At 37.3% G+C, this 20815-nt stretch overlaps 1 protein-coding gene across 1 annotated transcript in view; it reads right to left on the bottom strand.

The window, feature by feature from the left end:
- pde3a (phosphodiesterase 3A, cGMP-inhibited) overlaps positions 1–20815 on the bottom strand; it is a 183785-nt gene that overhangs the window by 97992 nt on the left and 64978 nt on the right. The window contains exon 2 of the mRNA XM_066705599.1: positions 5809–5859. Within this exon, the coding sequence (XP_066561696.1) occupies positions 5809–5859 (51 nt within the window). The remainder of the gene's footprint in view (positions 1–5808; positions 5860–20815) is intronic.

Below are 20815 nucleotides of genomic sequence, written 5' to 3'. Positions count from 1 at the left end.
TGGAGAGTTTGGAATCTGATTGATTGATTGCTTCTGTGGACAAGTGTCTTTTATACAGGTAATGAGCTGAGATTAGGAGCACTCCCTTTAAGAGAGTGCTCCTAATCTCAGCTCGTTACCTGTATAAAAGACACCTGGGAGCCAGAAATCTTGCTGATTGATAGGGGATCAAATACTTATTTCCCTCATTAACATGCAAATCAATGTATAACTTTTTTGAAATGCGTTTTTCTGGATTTTCTTGTTATTCTGTCTCTCACTGTTAAAATACACCTACCATTAAAATTATAGACTGATCATTTTTTTGTCAGTGGGCAAACGTACAAAATCAGCAGGGGATCAAATACTTTTTTTCCTCACTGTATGTGCAAATACTATTATCTGAGATAACTGTATATATCCTGAATTGGCCACATTTTAAAAGTGCACAATGACTGATCCGTTTATTGGGGGTTTCAAAGTAAAGTCAATTGCTGATTGACATTTCATAGTTAATGGCAATGCGGAACACACTAAATTTATGCTAAATTTAATGTAAATATGATGGCTTACACTTGGTGTAGGCTATATTGCTAAGGAGTTTATGAAGAGAATTTCAGCAGAACTTTAACAGTGATTTTCTCTGTTTTGTATATTCCAAGTAGTGGGACTTTAAAATGTCATAACTTTGTGAGGAATTAACATATCTTAACACATTATATATAAAGCAATAATCCAGCTCAATCAGGTGAAGAAGTAATTTAACATTGATACCTAGCCTACTGCAAGTTGCCATCCAAATGATGATAACAATTAGCTAGTAGTTAGTTTGCCAGTTGTCAGCTAATGATATTTTATAGTATTGTATTCATTATTTAATTTAGTTTTTTAATGTGCACTGTGCAATATAGTGCAAGGGCAATATAGTATTATCAGTACTGAGTATTTTTGGTGTGGGTGTTTTTTACTTAAACTGTTATTTCAATGTACACAGTGCACTATTTACATTTGCATTTATTACTAAATGTACAGTGTATGTTAAAGTGCAATAAATGTTCTCTGATGTGCACTATATAAATGTTTGTGTGTCTTTTAGTTTTACCTAAACATTCTCCTTATAAAGATGTGCACCACTAAAATGTTTTGCAGCAAGGTGGGGGGCCCCACAATCATATCTCACCTCTGGCCCCCAAAAGGCTAGGGCCAGCTCTGAATTAATGTGAGCACAACAGACTGTGCATATTTGGTTTAATCTCCCCAGCACAAACTACTTGTATACTTTAGACTACAATTTTGTAATAACACCAAATCAAACACACAGGCACGCACGCATGCATGCACACACTATTTGTTTTTTTTTTAATGTATAAGGTACTAAAATCATTAGACATTTCAATTAGTACAAAATACAACACATACACCTAAAATGTATTTAAGTGTCAGTGTTGGGTGTACTAAGTATAACTCTTTATCTTGCATCTTCAGGTTTTTAAGGCAATCATTTCCTTCATAACTATAGCATTGTGCACAAACACATTTAAGTATGCAACACCAATAAATACATACATAAATGAAGTATCATCCCAATATAAATCATATAATTATTGGGAATTAAAACATTGTGTAACTGAAGTCAAATCAAGCTAAAGGTACAAGCGCATCAGTTTTCTGACTAGGCGTTAAAAGAGTTACATGAGCTGTGCTGAAAAAGGTAAAGTACGAACGGAAAATGTTACAATTCACTCACACCACAGTTTTATTAATAACTATATGGATAACCAAAGGACAGGAACATTTCTAAATGCCAGGTAAAGCCAGATGGAAATAAAAAAGATTTTATACATAGAGAAGAAGAAAACAACAGTTTTGGAAAACACATGTGATTTGCAGGGAGCAAGAGCTTTGGTCTGTACAAAAAACCCTGGTTCATCATTGTGGCTCTGACAGAAATCCACCAAATTGTTTGAAAAGTCAATCCTGCTTTAATTGTTCCATCCCTGAGATGATGCTACTGCAGCCTATGATGAAAGCATTCAAAAATTCTCCCTCCCCTAAAAAATCCAGATGATTAGCAAACTAGCCAGCAGTAGGCTCAGCGCAAACCCCTAGATGCTTTTCCCTGGATGGAAAAAAAGCTTGAAATGGCACACAGAGGATCTCAAAACATGGAGTAGGTGGCAAGCACAGGAAGCATTTAAATTGAAAATAGTTGTTGCTAAGAAACTGTAAGGGCAAAGAGCAATGCCTGAGTCTTAACATAATGAGAAACTGTTTGGGCTGAATTGGAGATGGCAAGAGCATTTTCTGTACTTTTCTTAATAGAAAAAATCTCCCACTACCTACATTAGACACATTACTCCTGCAAAGATAAGTGGGTGAAATGCAAAGACATGTTATACTTAAGGTTCTGTGATCCCTTCTTAGACAAACAGAGTGAGAAGAAAAAACTACTTTTCCCTGTCCATGTAGACACTGTAACTTCTAGTCACTTAGAGAAACTTTTTTGTTTCTTTCATAAACCATTTCTGCTCTGTACACTACTATCCATTAAGGTTTTTCATTAATTCACAATGCATCTTGTAGGAAGGGAAAGTGACCATTTTTTGAAAGTGGGTGAAAAAAGCTATGGGTAATATGAGTAATCCACAGTCAGGTACAAAACTCTGTACTCTCTAAATAAAGGCCACATAATAACTTGGTCTGATATAATTCAAATTGAATAAGTATGTCAAAGGAGAAGACTCCATAATGCACCATATCATTATTTTCTTCTTTTTTTTCTTTTGCTAAACCACTTCTACCCCTTTGGTAAATATATCAACTTAATCTTAAGCATCTTTGGCAGATCCTGCAAAGACACACAAGCTCCAGGTATCAGTTACTGTTGATTTTGTGGTTGGTATTGTGCCATTTTATATGTTAATACAAGCTCTGCAAAAAGAACCACATCATTATCATCACAATTTCCATCAACAATGACAACTACAAAATGCGACAAGAAAACCAAGTTCCCAAGTGTTGAGAATCACCGCAGCAGGGGTCTCAAATTCAAATCCAGTAGGGTTTACAGTGTCTCCCAGTTTTCATTTCAGCTGAGGCCCTTAATGTTCTTAATTATCTTAATGAGCTTATAACGACATATTTTAACTGCATCTTTGCATTCATGGCTTAACATTATTTGACCCAAGGTGCATTCGTACTTAAGAGATATTTTAAATATGAAATTAATCAGCTTATCAAACCAATTTAATATGTTTGACTGGAACAACAGCCAGAAGACACTTGTAACCCTCTAGTAATTGAGTTTGAGACCCCTGCAATTGAGTTTGGGCAGCTTTCTGTTCCATAAAGGGAATCTGATAACAAAATAATAAACACATTTTTTTATATCAGCTCATAGAGCAGTATTTTATTTCAGGACCAATCTCCAATCTGTAGGAAAGCTTAATGCTCATTCTCCTTCATCCTGAGGGGTTACAGAAAAGTGAAACCTCACAATTCCTTTCCTTGATGACAGACAGATATTCTTTTAAACTATGTGCTCTACATTCCATGAAGCTTTTTATTTCCATTACCAGCTATTATTCTCTCAGCAAGAGTACAATAGCCACCATAGCAGCTTACATATATGCCGGACATTTCTCATCGTACCTAAAGGACTTTAAAAGGCCACAGCATAAATTTCCTTGCAGACAGCAGTTCTGAGTAGAAACGTGGCAGTCACTCTGAGCCAGAAAACTGCACAAAAAGCCAGGCCCTTTGGAGCCATCATAATGGGACGAATGGGCCAGGGAAAATATATATTATTTTTTTTATTCGCAAAAATGAATCAGGGTGGAAGGACTTAAGTCCAGCCAGATTTCATTAAACTGTATTGCTGATTTGGCTGTGAAACCATGGGGAAAAAGCTTGGGCTCTGACAAAGATAGGTTTGACAGGTTCACAGGATTGGGGCGCTCCACTACCCCACAGTACTACACACTCTAAGAAACAAACAAGCACAATCCTTGCAATACAGTAGTATTTATCAAGCCTGCCATTAGGATTTGTTTTGCACTCCTGTTCTGTATAAATTAGTTTTTACATTTGAATGCATTAGCTCGTGGGAGATTATTATGCCCCAGGAGGTTTTTTGCCAGGCAGGAAGCCAGAAAGGAAAGGGAAATCTTAATTATTCTTTATAACACAAACTGATGGGGATCATAGCAAATTAGATACCTCCTCATTTTTCAGCACTTCACCATAACTCTCTAAACACTAAACTCACCCACATGTACACAACTGAAAGTGTCACGTCTCCTCTCACTTCTCCCTTCACTTCTTCTCCTTCCTATTCCCTGACTCCCCTCCAGAGGTCATCCTCACCTGAATACTGACACGTCTCATTCACCCTATCAACATTCCAAACCACCATGTGCACTTCTTTCTTCTCTCTCCTCTCCCATTGGTGCATCACTCCCAACCTATTTCTCTAGCCTCCCTCTGCCCCTGTATAAATCTACCCTTGTCTCCTTCACTAATTGTGAAGTTTTGCCTTATCCTGGATAGACATCGCTGAGCCGTATGTTCCTAGTTTACCTGTGTTTTGCCCCTTTGACTACTCTCTTGGATTCCCTGGTTTTGTCTGTTTGCATGTTCAATTGACCCCTGGACTGTTATCTCTTTGTTCTCTGGATTTGCCCCTTTTGGATAGTTTGGTACACTTCTGTTAGTGAGTCTGCGCTTGGGTCCCCTGTGCTCTGCTCAGATCGTGACAGAAAACTTCACCAAAACCATGGACCCAGCAGCCTCCATTGATTAAATCATGGACCATGTCGAACCAGTACAACTAGCTGTTCCAGACAAATTTGATGGTTCTCCAGATCATTGTGAGGGCTTTTTGTTACAATGCTCCTTGTACTTTGCCCATTTTCCCTCATCCTTCCAGTCTGATGAAGCTAAGATTGCCTTTATTATCACATTACTTACCGGTAAAGCACTCAAATGGGCTGCAGCTGTCTGGACTTGTCAAGAAGAAGCCACCAGACACCTACCTACCTTCCTGAAACATTTTTCTGATGTATTCAGTCACCCAGCAACAGGACAAGATGCTGAGGAACAACTACTCTCGTTACAGCAAGGCACCTCCACGGCCGCTGAATATATTCCTAGTTTACCTGTGTTCTAACTTCTGTATTTTTGCCTCTTTGATTACTCTCTTGGATTCCTTGGTTTTGTCTGTTTGCACATTCAATTGACCCCTGGACTGTTATCTCTTTGTTCTCTGGATTTGCCCCTTTTGGATAGTTTGCCTTGGTACAAGCAGAAGACATTAAGTGTTTATGTTCCAGTACAATGACAAATCTAACCTTGCAGTTGATGACATTTCAGTTTAAACATTGAATAGACAATAAAGTATGTGCTGAAGAGAAATAAGCATAAAGACTAGCATGACTGTACAACACTTAAACAAATGTGCAGACAACAATGAGCTAAATATGAATTTAATACTCAGTTTCTCATATGTATTACATTGCATTAAGATCAAATGACAAGTGCAATGGTAACAATATTCTACAACATATTCAATTTTGAATGTGAAGCCCCTATAAAGCTGTTTTTTACATCTTGCTTTCTAGCATCTAAAAATAGGTAGGAACCCTTAGAACACGCTATCCTCTGGGCTTTAGATATATTTTAAAGAAATCCCGCCTTCCTCTTCAAAACACTTGTGCAAGGTTCAGGTTCTCTGGTAATAATCAAAGATTTGTTCCCATGTCTAGTTAGAGTGTGGTCTTGCACTTTAAAAATGAGCAAAAGACATGTCTCTTCTTTGTCTCTTTCACTAACCTGCGATCCCCTGGAGCCTCTTTTATGTTCCCATTCAGACTGGGAGAGCATCTGCAGAAATCAACAAAAAGAGGAAGATTAATCTCAGAAGTCTGTGAAACATTGACATTTATCTGTGTTGTAACAAGTAACATGGAGAAAAAAAAAAAACACGCATTTAGGCTGATTATGATAATCTACAGTTTTGTTCAATGGTGCAAACATATAATTCAATTGTACAATTCAGTTTTGCATACCACCGATCATGCTTTTATGGGTTTGACAAAGGCTGATAAACTTTACCACATTCATTAACTGGCAGTGAAATATCCTGTAGGCAATGCAAAGTTATTTTCCACTTGTCTGGGGATGATGCTTACAGTCACAGCGCTTGTCACATACGATAATTATCCCAGATACTAATTGTCTGGTTTTCCAAGTAAAGAACCAACCGGTAGGTGTTTGTGAATTCAGTCCATTAAACTGTGAACCTTTCCTGAGGTCAAGGATTTCTGGTATAAACGAACTAGTGGACCAAGATAAGGGTTCCCACAGTGGAGCAGATTGCAGGGGAGGAAATAAACAGTACATTTATTTGCAGTGCCACCATCCTCCATGTTTTATGATGTGCAGTTGAACAGCTGTAAATCAATAGTATTTACTTCTCAGTGGGACAGAAGTCCTCTCTTGTACATTCTAATACACTGTGTGAGACCAATATAGCACACTTGATATAGACCATGGAGATAGAGACCAAACTGTGTCACAAGTAATGCAAATTTGAAGGAACAAATGTATCCCCATGGACATTAACCTGATTTTTTTTTTCCTTCACGCAGTGGGAATTTTACAGGCCAGCGTCAGGAGTTATTGAAACACAGTAGCAGAATTATATGGTGGGATTTGTATTATGTTTTGAAATATACTAAGTCATAGCCATCAGGACAACATCACCATTGGATCTTAGAGTCTTGTTCATTACATTTGTTTTGTTTAAGTTAACAAGCAGCTGAAGATTCAGGCAAGCCTCATCAATAACCTCACCTCAGTGTGACCCCAGTGTAACGACTCCCTCTCGCTCTACCCAGAAAAGGAGGGCACCCAAAGAACTCCTTTTCAAGCTACCGAAGGCATAATGACTCAGCAATGAGATTAGGGCAATCTATAAAAGATATGCCTAAATGCATAGTGTCTCATTATCAGCTGATAGAAGGCAGAAGTGTAGCCATGTTGTTTCTCTTGATAAAAAATATAATGATTAAGGCCATCTTCAGTGCTGTATCTGTGATACAAAAGGATCCAGCTATACACTTTATTTTAATATTTAATGTCTTTCAAAGCATTACCCATTTTAAAAATTATTTGACTGGTGACCTTGATTTCCCTCTATTCATACAAATCTCAATTAGATGTAATTTAGTTTTAAGAACACCTTATAAAACAAGGGAAGTAATGTTAAGACTGTACAAATATACTAGTTAGACCTCATCTGGATACTGTGTACAGTTCTGGGCTCCACACTTCACACAAGTGCAAGGTATTACAAGCAGGTAACAAAAATGTCCACTATAATTACACTATGGGAGGAACAGAACTAGATGAAGTATCGCGTGAGAAAGACCTAGGAGTCTATGTGGACTCCTCACTTTCTCCATCCAAGCAATGTGGGGAAGCAATAAAAAAGGCAAACAGAATGTTAGGGTATATTGTCAAAAGTATAGAATTGAGAACAAGGGCAGTGATGTTCAGACTGTACAATGCACTAGTTAGAGCTCATCTGGATACTGTGTACAGTTCTGGGCTCCACACTTCAAGAAAGATATCGCTGCTCTAGAGGCAGTTCAGAGGAGAGCAACCTGACTTATTCCAGGTCTGAAGGGAATGTCCTACTCGGAGAGACTGAGGGAACTGAACCTTTTCACCCTGGAACAGAGGAGACTACATGGGGACTTCATTCAAGTCTTCAAAATCATGAAAGGCATCGACCACATCAAACCAGAGGAGGTTTTCCAGATCAGCAGGTACACACGCACCCGGGGACACAAATGGAAATTGGGCTTCAAGGCATTCAAAACAGAAACAGGAGACACTTCTTCACACAGAGAGTAGTCACAATCTGGAATAAACTACCCAGCGATGTGGTTTAAGATGAAAATTTGGGAACATTTAAAAATAGACTGGATAGGATCCTAGAATCACTCAGTTATTAAAGGACACCAAACGAGCACGATGGGTCGAATGGCCTCCTCTCGTTTGTAAACTTTCCTTTGTTCTTATGTTCTATTAATGATTTAAAAAGCTGAAGTTGAAGTTTGTGAATTGATTGTGTACTCTTTTTTTCTAATTACAAGGGAGATCAAACTACTTGTCCTAACAATATTTAAGTGAAAAAAAATAAAAAACTTTGCTTTTCCATGCCAGTATGACTCCTGTCACTTTTTTCACTTATTGTGAGCAAATCAGGAGGAACTTCATTTTGGATCATAATATTTTGCAAATCACCCTAAAAGACCAGAAGTCACATTTAAGGACAACGACAATAAAAATGCAGATAAACAAATGTTTTACGTTACCGTGGTCTTTAAATGTTGAAGAATCCAAATCATGTATCAAAGCCTCAAAATTCCCTGTTCCCAAGCTATATAAAAATACTCTTTTGCTTTATCTATGGATGAAACTTAGTCTTTCCTGTATTACTGTTATGAGACTATAAGTGTCACATTTATGTACAAAAATTGTGACAAGCTTCCATTTGTGTAATGCAGTCAACTAAGTTAAATCCACTGGTTAATTCATTCATTGTAAATCTATGTTTCCTTCTCTCTAGAATTATTGTATCCGTCATTATATGAACTGCCTTGATTTACTGATACATTTCTAGTAATCAGATGCTTTTTACTAGTGCTTCTACCTACTGCGCTATTCATGAAACAGTTGTACTGCAGAAGACAGATTCATACACAAGCAGACTTTTTTCACAGCCGGACTGTGACTCGAAAACCCAGATGGCGTTATTAATTATTTTATTGTTTATTTTCTCTAGATTGGTAGAGTTGTTCTGTTTATAAAGAAGAACAATGTAAGTATAATATGAATATATTCTGATGTGTGTTTTTATTAAATTCTGTGCTTTCAGTACGCAAGACTTTTAACCTCCTCAACCAATACTTTGCGTTCTCAATAGAGTGACCATGGTAGAGGACTAGACAAATTAGTTTTTTCCAACAGATCCACATCTCCCAGTACATTTCAACAGGAACATAGGGAACTCTAAGGAAAGGCATTGCAATTTTGAAAAACGAACGGATAAGGTCTGTTGAATTGGTTAAATTATTGGACGCAACCCTATTTATCACTCCATACACAACTCATAAACATAAATTATAAGTATTCTAAAACAGATGAGAAAACACCCATAGGATCTGTCCCATTTTTAAAGTGAACAGTCAACAAATAAAAATAAAAAAGTCCCCCCCACCCCCCAAAAAAAGTTATAATTTTCAAATCCTCTAGAGAGAAAGAGCAGCTGTTCTTGTTCTAGTAGGAAGGCTGTGGTTGGACAATAATTCCAGAGATGCACTTGCAGCAGAAGAAGGTGGATTTTGGAAAGGGATTTATTAGCCCTGGATATAATGTCAGACAGCACTGGGTTCCACTGAAAAAAGGTAATATTATGCATGAAAGGTTTCCTTGAAATCTCAACATTTGTTGTGGATGATTTCCAAAGGTTTGCATATACTGTACATTTAGAAATATCTAGGAAGGTGTCACAACGAACTCACTCTAATGCTCCATACCATGAAGTTAAGAAGACTTTTTATGAGCGTATATAGAATTCCATAAATTATCAGTTACAACTGGTCTATAAATCCACTTGGTTAGGCACCACAGAATTATATAAATTATATAATAAATTATATTTGTTAATCCTCACGCTTAAAAATACCAATACAAAATCTTTGCTATTTTGTCATTATTTTTAAAAGTCTATTTTATACATTTAAGTAAATTAATAATACTGTCTAAGTTGCAATGCAGTACCCGCCCTTCACCTCAGTAAAAAAAAAAAAAAAAAAAAAAAATGTACCCAAGTGGAAATATCTTAAACAGACCATCTGGTTCTATCTTTCTTGGGAAAGTGTAAGCTAATTTAAGCCTGAAGGCTTTTCAAATCATATTTGGATGCATCTAGGGACATTTGTGGTACCTGAAGTAATTGAATAGTAGTATAATATGAACAGCCTGGCCTAAATTACCTCAATCAAAAAAAAAAGTTTACATATGGTCACCCTACCTTTACCTACATAATTCCTGGGAAATTAAATGTACTGTATAGTCACATGATTATATTGGAATTAAATTGGAAAGAAATATGTTTAAATGGCAAATGGGCTGGACATATTGGAAGAAAAAATTATCAAAAGTATCCAAATGACACTTAAAACAGGGGATATGCCAGCTGACTGGAAGATGGCAAATGTCATACCAATCCACAAGAACGGGGACAAAACTGAGCCAAGAAATTATAGACCAATCAGTCTCACCTGTATTACTTGTAAAATGTTGGAAAAAATGACAGAAAATAGAGGAGCATCTTAATGAAAACCATATTCTTGGAGATAGTCAGCATGGGTTTATACGAGGCAGATCATGTCTTACTAATTTAATTGAATTTTTTGAATAAGCAACTGCAGCTGTAGACCATGTGAAAGCATATGATATGATATACTTAGATTTTCAAAAAGCTTTTGATAAGGTTCCACACCAAAGACTGATCCTTAAATTGGAAGCTGTAGGCATTCAGGGTAATGTAAGTAGATGGATTATGAACTGGTTGATGTATAGGAAACAGAGGGTGTCGATTAGAGGAGTTACTTCTAACTGGAGTGAGGTTGTTAGTGGAGTTCCACATAGATCAGTACTAGGGCCTTTGCTTTTTCTAATCTATATTAATGATCTGGACTCTGGGATAGTTAGCAAACTTGTCAAATTTGCAGATGATACTAAAATAGGTGGCTCAGCAGATACCATCTTGGCAGCACAAGTTATTCAAAGGGACTTAGATAATATTCAGTTGTGGGCCGACACCTGGCAGATGAAATTCAATGTGGACAAGTGCAAAGTAATACATGCAGGTAACAAAAATGTCCACTATAATTACACTATGGGAGGAATAGAACTAGATGAAGTATCGCATGAGAAAGATCTAGGAGTCTATGTGGACTCCTCACTTTCTCCATCCAAGCAATGTGGGGAAGCAATAAAAAAGGCAAACAGGATGCTAGGGTATATTGTCAAAAGTGTAGAATTTAAAACAAGGGCAGTAATGTTCAGACTGTACAATGCACTTGTTAGAGCTCATCTGGATACTGTGGACAGTACTGGGCTCCACACTTCAAGAAAGATATCGCTGCTCTAGAGGCAGTTCAGAGGAGAGCAACCAGACTTATTCCAGGTCTGAAGGGAATGTCCTACTCGGAGAGACTGAAGGAACTGAACCTTTTCACCCTGGAACAGAGGAGACTACATGGGGACTTCATTCAAGTCTTCAAAATCATGAAAGGCATCGACCACATCAAACCAGAGGAGGTTTTCCAGATCAGCAGGGACACACGCACCCGGGGACAAAAATGGAAATTGGGCTTCAAGGCATTCAAGACGGAAAACAGGAGACACTTCTTCACACAGAGAGTAGTCGCAATCTGGAATAAACTACCCAGCGATGTGGTTGAAGCTGAAAATTTGGGAACATTTAAAAATAGACTGGATAGTATCCTTGGATCACTTAGTTATTAATGGACACCAAACAAGTATGATGGGTCAAATGGCCTCCTCTCATTTGTAAACTTTCTTATGATTTTATGTTCTAAAAATTGACAAAGGAAGCTATCAAATAGATCCCAAGAGATGACAAGAGACCTAGAAAACGACCACACAAAAGATGGGAAGATTACATGTTAAACATTGCAGGTGTGACATGTTGTTTACAGCTCATGTTTGTGCATTGTGCATTAACCATGTTTCAGAGCCATAAGAGAGCAGCGAGTCCAGTTTTCTCACTTGCATATTTGAATTTGATGCTACACAGTGTTTTTGCAAAGATGACTATCATAGGCAAATCTTAAGTTGTATATATAAAGTCCATTTAGACCCCAGGGGTGGTTAATTTTACAGGTGGGAAGCACCTGACCTGCTGTGCCCCCATGACTGTGCTACCCCTTTAAAACTGGAAGCGACCCAATATAGATAGATAGATAGATAGATAGATAGATAGATAGATAGAAGACTAACAGTCAAAATAGAAAAAGGTCAGCAGTGTACTGTGATCACAAATAATGTCTGGGTGCATTTGTTCACTTTTTGACTTTTCTCTTTATTCCATGAACCAATTGTGGGAAATAAAGTCAGTTTTGTGTCTTGATGAAAAACAAAACTGAAATATATTTTTGGAGGATCAAGTTTTTCTTTTTGCATAACTGGTGTCAATGTTAATTGGAGTCAGTGGTGTTTCATGGCTAATGGCCATGCTAAGAGGGCAGTGAGAGGGGAAGGTAAACACTCATGGTTTTAAAAGCTAGCTTATCTGTTGTGTAAATAAAAGGCTGAAAAGTTACCTTGTTAGCACTCTGTGTATTTGCTTTATGTTCAACATTTCCACTCATTGCTGTGAGCTATGAAACAAAACTGATTTCAGGGGCCATGTTCACCATCAAAACACTTCAATGGTGTTGCCATAATAAACAGTATTTCCAGTTCACTTTCAGCTTCCTTGGTTTTAAAGCCAATATAAGAACTAGCAAAACAAAACTACAGTAATTCCCATCTACACTTGATTGTGTTAGGCAAGATTCCATCAAAAAGAGTCATCATAGTCAGACCGTTGTGGACACTCATATTAAAAATATTTTCCAGCCTGAGGACCCAGACAAAGGAGTTGCGTTTTATTACTAGCTCCCACACCTACACCCCTTCCACACACACCATCTCCTGGGAACTTAATAATGGAGGTGATGCACACTTTTTTTTTTCAACACAAGTATTTTTGTTATACATCCTTTCTAATACAGTAACATTTCGATCTTTTAAAACACTGTGTTCAGGAGAGTTTTGCGCTAGACCTGTGTCCTAAGAGAAAAAAGGTGTGGGGGAACAACATAACAGTTTTTGGGTGGACTTCAGTATTTCCGGAGTCTCATCAACCATGTCCAATTCTCCACTGACCAATACCAGGGTATAGAGAAATTGTATGCTGGAACCAGTGTAATATCACCTTTTTACCTCTAGATGGAAATCTTTTCAAGATTAGTGCTAATGCAGAAAAGTGTAAAAACACTGAATCAAGAGAGAGACGAAGAAGGGGGGAAACTTTAGCTACAGTAGCAGCTTTATGGATTAGTTTGTTCAGCTTCCCAAATGCCTGGGCGCAAAAAAAAAAGTGCCTCATAACCTGGACATGACCCCTATAGAACACACATGGGCACAACTTGATTGAAAAGAATAACATTCCAATTTCCCACTAATGTGACCGAGTTCAAGTAGAGATTCAAACAACTATGGCAAGGTCTAGCTCAGGCTGCAATCCAAAATCTTGTTGACTCCAGGCCTAATGGGTTCAAGACAGTATTTTTACACTCTCAGAGGAAATACCAAATATGAATGTATCTTTTTTGACATTTTAATGATAAGTCGAATATTTCTGCTCTCTTTTTGGCGTACACAAGGTGATTAGAATATTCAAATTCGCTTGTCTTTTTTTAAGAGAGAGTTTCTCTCCAATGAACTGCTACTGAACAGAACAGAGAGTGTAGAGTCTACTTAATGAGATACAGCAGCATCTGGCAACAAAACAAAGGCATATGAAATGTGAATTTGAAATGACTAAAAAGTAAAAACTCCAGAGCTGCAAGTTAAACAGTAGTCTACATAATCGAGGGAAGATGGGCTTTGAAACTGATGCAATTAAGATCTTTATCAGCTGGAACTCAAATTACACTAAATTACATACCATACATTCAGAAAGTTATAAACCACTGTCTCTTCCTGTTCAAATCACTATCAAGTGCTGTTTGTTGAAAGAGTCGATAAGGTCGCTGAATCCTTCATCGTAGACAGCTTGATAGCAGCACCGCCACAAAACATTGAATAATACTTCAGCTTAGAGATTCTGTATAACGTACTACAAATCTATTGACATGCAATTAATTATAGTAGTCAGAAAATGTTAGTAACTCCATTTTTAAATTCTACAAAAAACGTACAAATGTTATTTTAACTAATTGTATATAATGACATAAAACCATTTTAACATGTAATAAGCATCCCATCCATTTTAGAAACCACTTATCCTGGTGAGGGTTGCAGGGAAGCTGGAGCTGATCCCAGCATGCATAGGGCACATGGCAGGAATACAAGTCCATTGCTGGGCAACACACACAGCAAATTAGAATGACCAATCACCCTAACCCACATGTCTTTGGACAGTTGGAGGATACCAGAGTGCCTAGAGAAAACCCACGCTGACACAGGGAGAACATGCAAACTCCACACAGACAGGCCCCTTAGCCAAGACTCAAACCCTAGATGCCTGGAGCGGTGAGGTAGCAGTGCTAACCACTGTGCCACCATGCCACTCCACTTAAGTGTCCCTCTTTCTATAAATGTTATATCAATATTAATGGTAATGGCAATTCTACTCAAGCAAATGTTCCGTTTCATTCTTTCCTACTTTATTCTTTCTTTCTTTCATTCAGTAATGAAATCATAATGCCATCATAATGGGATTAACTGCATTTCCATGTCCATGATATGACTACAGATTTTACAGACTACAGAGACACTTTTCACCAGAAAAACATTTACTAAAAGGGCATTGGTACTTAAGAGATTAAATGAAAATGAATGAACAGGCAAAATTATGCAAGAAAATGTGTATTTCTTAAGAAACAGTGCACTGACAACATATTATTATTAATTATTATAAATAAAATAAAAATATTATTTAAAACCTTAACTAAAGGATAGTGTTAATTTTTGCATACCAGCACAGTCATACGGGGGGAACTTCCTGTGGAGTCAATTACTTTTTCCTCTACATAGAAGCAACTGCTGAAGACAATTCAAGTCAAAACACAGACGTTAACTACTGTGATTAGGTTTCTCCCTTTCTGAGCCAGTACCTTTATTCAATTATTTTGGTTGAGCTTAACCAAACTTTTGTCTTTCCATATGTGGGGGAGGGGGCAGTCTCCTTTTAAACCCCTCACATCCGGTGATTTAACATTTGGCTCCTCTTGGTGAGGCTGGCACATAAGCACCTGTAGCTGAAAGCGCTGTGGGCTAAAATGCAAATGTTCTTTCCTAGAAACAGTACTTTAAGAAAATACATGGAAATAAAGGGAAACCATCCCCCCCCCCCAAGAAAAAATAAAAAAAATGGACATTACATTTAGAGGTAATAAGACACAGGAGTCAGTCAACCCAAAATCTAGTTATGTCGTTGGCATTAGCCTTGTAAAAGAAATAGAAACATGTGTAATGTATACGGTGAAAAAAAGAAGACAGGAACAGACCATTATTTTATGACTCTGTTATCACAAAGGAAATTTGCAAGAGTGAGAAGCCATAAACTTGTACATTATATATGATAACTGTCAGAATGTATGAGGTGCTACTTCAAAATAAGAAGCTGATTGTAGTCATTTCTAAAATATATCTGGTCACAATTTATTTTGTAAACTTTTACAAAGGGTTTATATAAAATGCATATTAAATGTGCATCCTGTGTCTAAAATTCTATAAACAAATTGATTCTTTGACATTGATTGTCCTTTAAAAATGTATTTACAACCATTTTCTTATGTTGCCCTTTTGGAAAATCATTCGGTGCACTTTGGTTGTATTTCTTATGCTACTTGGATATCATAATGTGCTCAGAAGTGGTGAATTTTACCATTTATATTGAGTGTGTACTGTTCACCAGGGAAGAAAAATTAAATCAATTATTTATTGAAAGGAATAAGTAATGTTTTCAGCATAGAGCAATCTAGTGCAAATGTTCCAACCTTTTAAATGGTTCAAAGATTTTCTTATGTAACCACCAATATTGAATACTTGCTCTAAGGCATTATACATTTTATCCATGTATGTATTTGTTTGTGTGTTGGTTTGTGTAAATAAATGCATTGTACATGTGTTTGATTGGTAATTAATTATATATTTATTTTTTGCATTTATTGAGATTTTAAGCCTTTTAAAGCTTAATGTAACAAGGGATTTGAAACTAAGCAACCTTTCTTTGGCTGTTCATTTCCCCATTAAATTGCTAAATTCCACATTTCTCCCTTTCACAATAGTTTTTCTTTTCCTTAGTTTTCCTTTGCTATGTTTCTGGTGAGGCCTGCACCTAAATTGGTCTCTCAAAGCCAGAACAAACTGTGGCCTGATGGATCTGACTCTTATCCAGGTGACTGGTTTCAGCCAGACTGCCCCCCAAGTGTAAATTCAAGCATCTGTAGACCTCATAAAAAAAAGGAGAAAAAAAAGTTCGTATTCATGCTGTCTAATGTTTTACAGGTTTCCCGCAGGGGTCAGTCAATGTGGGTCATTTACGTCATCACTGGAGCAAACTGCTGCTGTAATGTGCCAAAGTGCGGGGGCCGGGGAGAAGGGAAAACTCAACACCATCCCCACACCAACACTGCGTTGCTTGTCCATTTCCTTTAACTCAGGAACACATGCAGTTTCTCCTTTTGCAGAGCTACTCAGATAGATTCCTACTCTAATCTCTGAACTGTGACCAATCGCGGCAGAAGCCTGAAGGTGATTCCAGCTTTTTGTTCGCTGTAATGTAAACCTGGAGCTCCACAATTTAATATGACTTTCTGCTTCTCCACAGTATCAATTCTTCATTGCACTTTATTTGCACAATTAGACATTTGTATGACTTCTGATCGCTTGAAGAGCTACTCGTGTTTGTGACATTTAAAATACATACTTATGCTTAAACAATTGTCTTGTTCATGCTGACAAATTGTGTTGATTAACTTGTGGCAAATAAAGGATATGCAACATACTTAAGTGTAGTATTTGGCTCTACAAGCTCAGAAGAGCAATTTATTTGGATACATTTTGAATCTGTCAACAATAACTCATCAGCTCTAAATTGATCATGACCCAGAAGTAAATGAATTGCAATTTTGAGTTAAGGAAAGTGTTTAATCATAACTGAAATGCATTACCGATCATGTGGAGGCAGTTACAGTTGCACTGACCACAGCAAATTAGAAATGAATGCATAAATACAAATCTATATTAATAATAAATTCACCCCAAGGATTAATATTTAAATCGGCTTAATTGAATGTGATGGTGGAACACAAGCCAGTTTGTTGAGCAATGTGCACTGAACACTACCCTCTGTCAAAGTGTGCATCAGCAAGGAGTTTATGACCTTTGCAGATTATTTTTTCTTAATGATAGTAGCCAGAGGAGTGATGATAATTTGTTTTTGGAAACTTTATCCCTGTAAACTTGGCGCAATTAGACACACAGCTGGAGCTTTGTACTGTGATGCAGAAGGGCTACATTTACTATCCAGTCCTGCTCTGATTTCTCCTGCAAGGCAGCGTGTGGGTGTAGTGTTGTGATGCATTGACTTCCCCACAAAGTGACAACATTTCTAAACTTCATAGAGGCCAGAAAAGTCTTTGGAGTTGCCAACATCACTAGTGTTTTCCAAACCCCTGAAAAATAGCCAATTTTAACTAGCGCTTGGCTGCCCAAGACTGGCAACCCATTGTGAATTGAAAAGTCCTCCAAACCCATTAAGATATAATAGCACATTCACTACTGCAGATTGGCTAATTCGATACCATGTTTAAATAAAAACAGGGGACCTTTTTTTGTGTATAGTTAGTTTGTTAATTGTAGTCGACTCTTGGTATTTTCTTTATAATGCTGGTATTATCGAAAGACTGTTTTGGTCAGTTTCTCAGACTGAATCCCCCAGCTGCCTCCTGCCTGATTTTTACCCAGAGGGCAACATTACCCCTTGCCTCAGTGAACCTGATTTTAATCTTGGTTGTTAGAACAGAGCTAAACAAACGAGGGCCCAAAGGAGTGATGACTGCAGCCACCACATTTTATTAAGTCAATATTTAAACCCTGACCACAGAACAAATGCACGCCTGCAAATAAATATGTATCATCTTAATGACCCAGGAATAAAGTTGTTTTAAGTTGTTCTGTAATATGCTTCACTTTATAGCATACTGCATTATGTTTTGTTTTACTTGTATGTATGCATGCTTGCATTTATATTTTTTGTCAGATTATTTATTTTACATATATAATCTTAAAACTGACATAAAAACCAGCCACAACTCTGTTCACATTTTTAAATTAATGACAAAACAAAACATCATTGACTCAAATACACAATGGCAAGGAGAATTTTTATACATCAGTAACATGCTATGGCTGACAACCTCTGATGATACAGTCCGCATCTGTGGTTAAACAAGGGCTTGGGGAATGCTGGGGGCAACACAAGAATCTACAGCCAAAGATCCTGTGGCAGGTGATGACACTGTTCAAGTTGATCACACAAGTGTTCATCTATCACACTGTCAGCATTATAAAGCCAGACCAGGTGAGCATTGGGACAGCTTTGACACTGCAGGTGAGCCAGCCACACTCCAGATGTCCATCTGGGCCATGCGTTTTCCACTACCACTGCCACTGCTTCTTATGTTGTGGCTGGAATCCTGGAACCATTGCAAGAAAAGCCAGCACATTAAAATGTCTTCAAACATAGGGAACTAAAACACCCTCTTATAGTTGCAAAAAGCATGTTGTCATTTATGCCCACAGTATAAAGTTCAGTGGTCCAGTGATCCAGTGGTGGTCATCTACTACATCTTCTAGTGGTCATTTGCTTCCCCAGCAACACCCAAGAACACCATTTAATTCAGTTTCCTAATGCACTATCCACAATTTATAATTTTACCAAGGAACATTGGTCATAAAAATACAATTATAAATAAATAAATAAATAAATAAATAAATGTGAAATGTTCAAACAGCCTGGTCAAATAAGGTTCTGGTCCGGTGTTGATGAAGTGCATAATGTGATGAGACATTTGAGGAGCAAGAGAGGTTGTTTGGCCCATCAGTGCTTGTCCTTTGCCAGTACAATGTTAGCCCCAGGGGAAACATCTCCTGTAATTGCTTCTTGAATGACCTCAGTGTTATAGCTTTTACAACCACAACTCTCTGGCTTCCTGCTCTTCCAGCAGCCCCACTTTATTGTTTAGCTGGAATGATTGTTGCAGTGTCTGTTCTCAGTTGTTTGTTTGCCTGCGTCTGTGTGGTTTGTGTATGAATCAGAAGGGGCACGTGCCAGGAAGCATGTGCATATGTGTTGTGCTGACTGCTGTGTTTTTTGTCAGTTCACCAACAATCCAAAACAGCATGTTCTTGTTCTTTGTTCAGCTTTGCAACTAAAAGCACGGTATGTCCTCATTGCAAAAGTAAAACGAAGCCAACTTACATTGTTGAAGAAAGTCGAAATTAGCATTCTTATTCTTTAAAATAAAATATATTTTACTGGTATGAAAAGTGAAATGGAGAAATGTGATGGAGAAATCTAAATATTCTTTGTTCACATGCTCTGGGATGTCTACTGACTATTTATGGAAAAACCACATATGACAAAATTTCTTGTATCATTGGTTCTCATATAACTATTGGAAATCTACACATTACAGCACAGATTTATTGCTTGCTCTTAGACTCAAACAGGCACAGGGATAAACAATATGTGCTATAAAAGTTTTATGAATCCAAAGTCTGACTGGTGCATTATTTCTCATGGGTGTCATACTTTGAAGGACAGATTTGTAAAGTGCAAAACAAGCACTGCTGGCTGGGTTATGAGATATCTTGTCATCCAAACCTGTAAAAATCTGAAAAGAAATGCAAAAACTCTCTTCATTTCTAAAAGGGAACAAATGTTGATGGATCTTTCTTGTAAACAGATGAAAGCTATCCAGACAGACCTCAGATTTGACCTGCTGTCACAACCACAACACTGGATTCCTGATCCACAAAATGGGCAACTAACCCTCTACCTCTACCTTAATCTCTAAATGAAAAGAAAAGAGACTCAGACATCTACAGTAATATCTAGGTTAATGAAGTACAGTCACTTCTTTATCAGAAACTGTGTTACCAGAGGTAGAAATAACACAGAAGGAAAAGGTAACATTCTAGCAATTCCGAGATCAAAAAGGGGTAAAGGGGTGGCTAACGGTAGGGACATGTAATTAAGTACAAACAAAAAACAGTAGTATCAAAATAATATCAAATGTATCTTTAAATATGAAGTATTATAATGTATTATGCACCAAAGCTTCACTATGTCTGCTGTGAAAAAATCACTTCTGATTTTGATTCTGAAAGTGGATTTAGGCATTTACGCTCTTTGCCAGTGAAGTCATTTGTATTACTTGGTCGTAGGAGACATTATCGCTACTAAACACACAATAAATAAATGTCCCATAACGAGGACATTGATCAATGAGAAACAGAGAAGTCTGGTAAAGCATTGATTGGCCAAGGTGAGGCAAACTCAGTAACCTCTTCACTGATTGGCTTCTGGTAAGGTAAATAAACTCCACTGCCAATGCAAGCAAGTGTAAATGTGTTTCACTGTATTGTGTTAGTATTTGTGTTAAGAGAGGGACTCTTAGTGAATTTAGTATTTGGGTTTTAATTTGTTTCTATTGCTTCACTGTCACTGTATATAATAATTGCCTTTCCATTTACCATATCCCTACATGTGTGTGCGGAGAAATGCTGAGGATGGCCATTTAGTTGAAATATGTTTGTTTTATATGTTTGCTAACCTCTACAATTAAAATATTAAAATTAGATCTATTTGATTCTTTTTGCTTGAATGTGGACATCTACTTTGCTAAAGATACACCTCTAAATGGACAGACTCACTTCAGCTAATAGTTGATTAGAG

The sequence above is a fragment of the Amia ocellicauda genome, chromosome 5 (assembly GCF_036373705.1).
Source record: "Amia ocellicauda isolate fAmiCal2 chromosome 5, fAmiCal2.hap1, whole genome shotgun sequence".
NCBI classification, from domain to species: Eukaryota; Metazoa; Chordata; class Actinopteri; order Amiiformes; family Amiidae; genus Amia; species Amia ocellicauda.
Note: the sequence above shows the minus strand (reverse complement) of the source record. Positions and strands in the feature narration are given on the sequence as shown.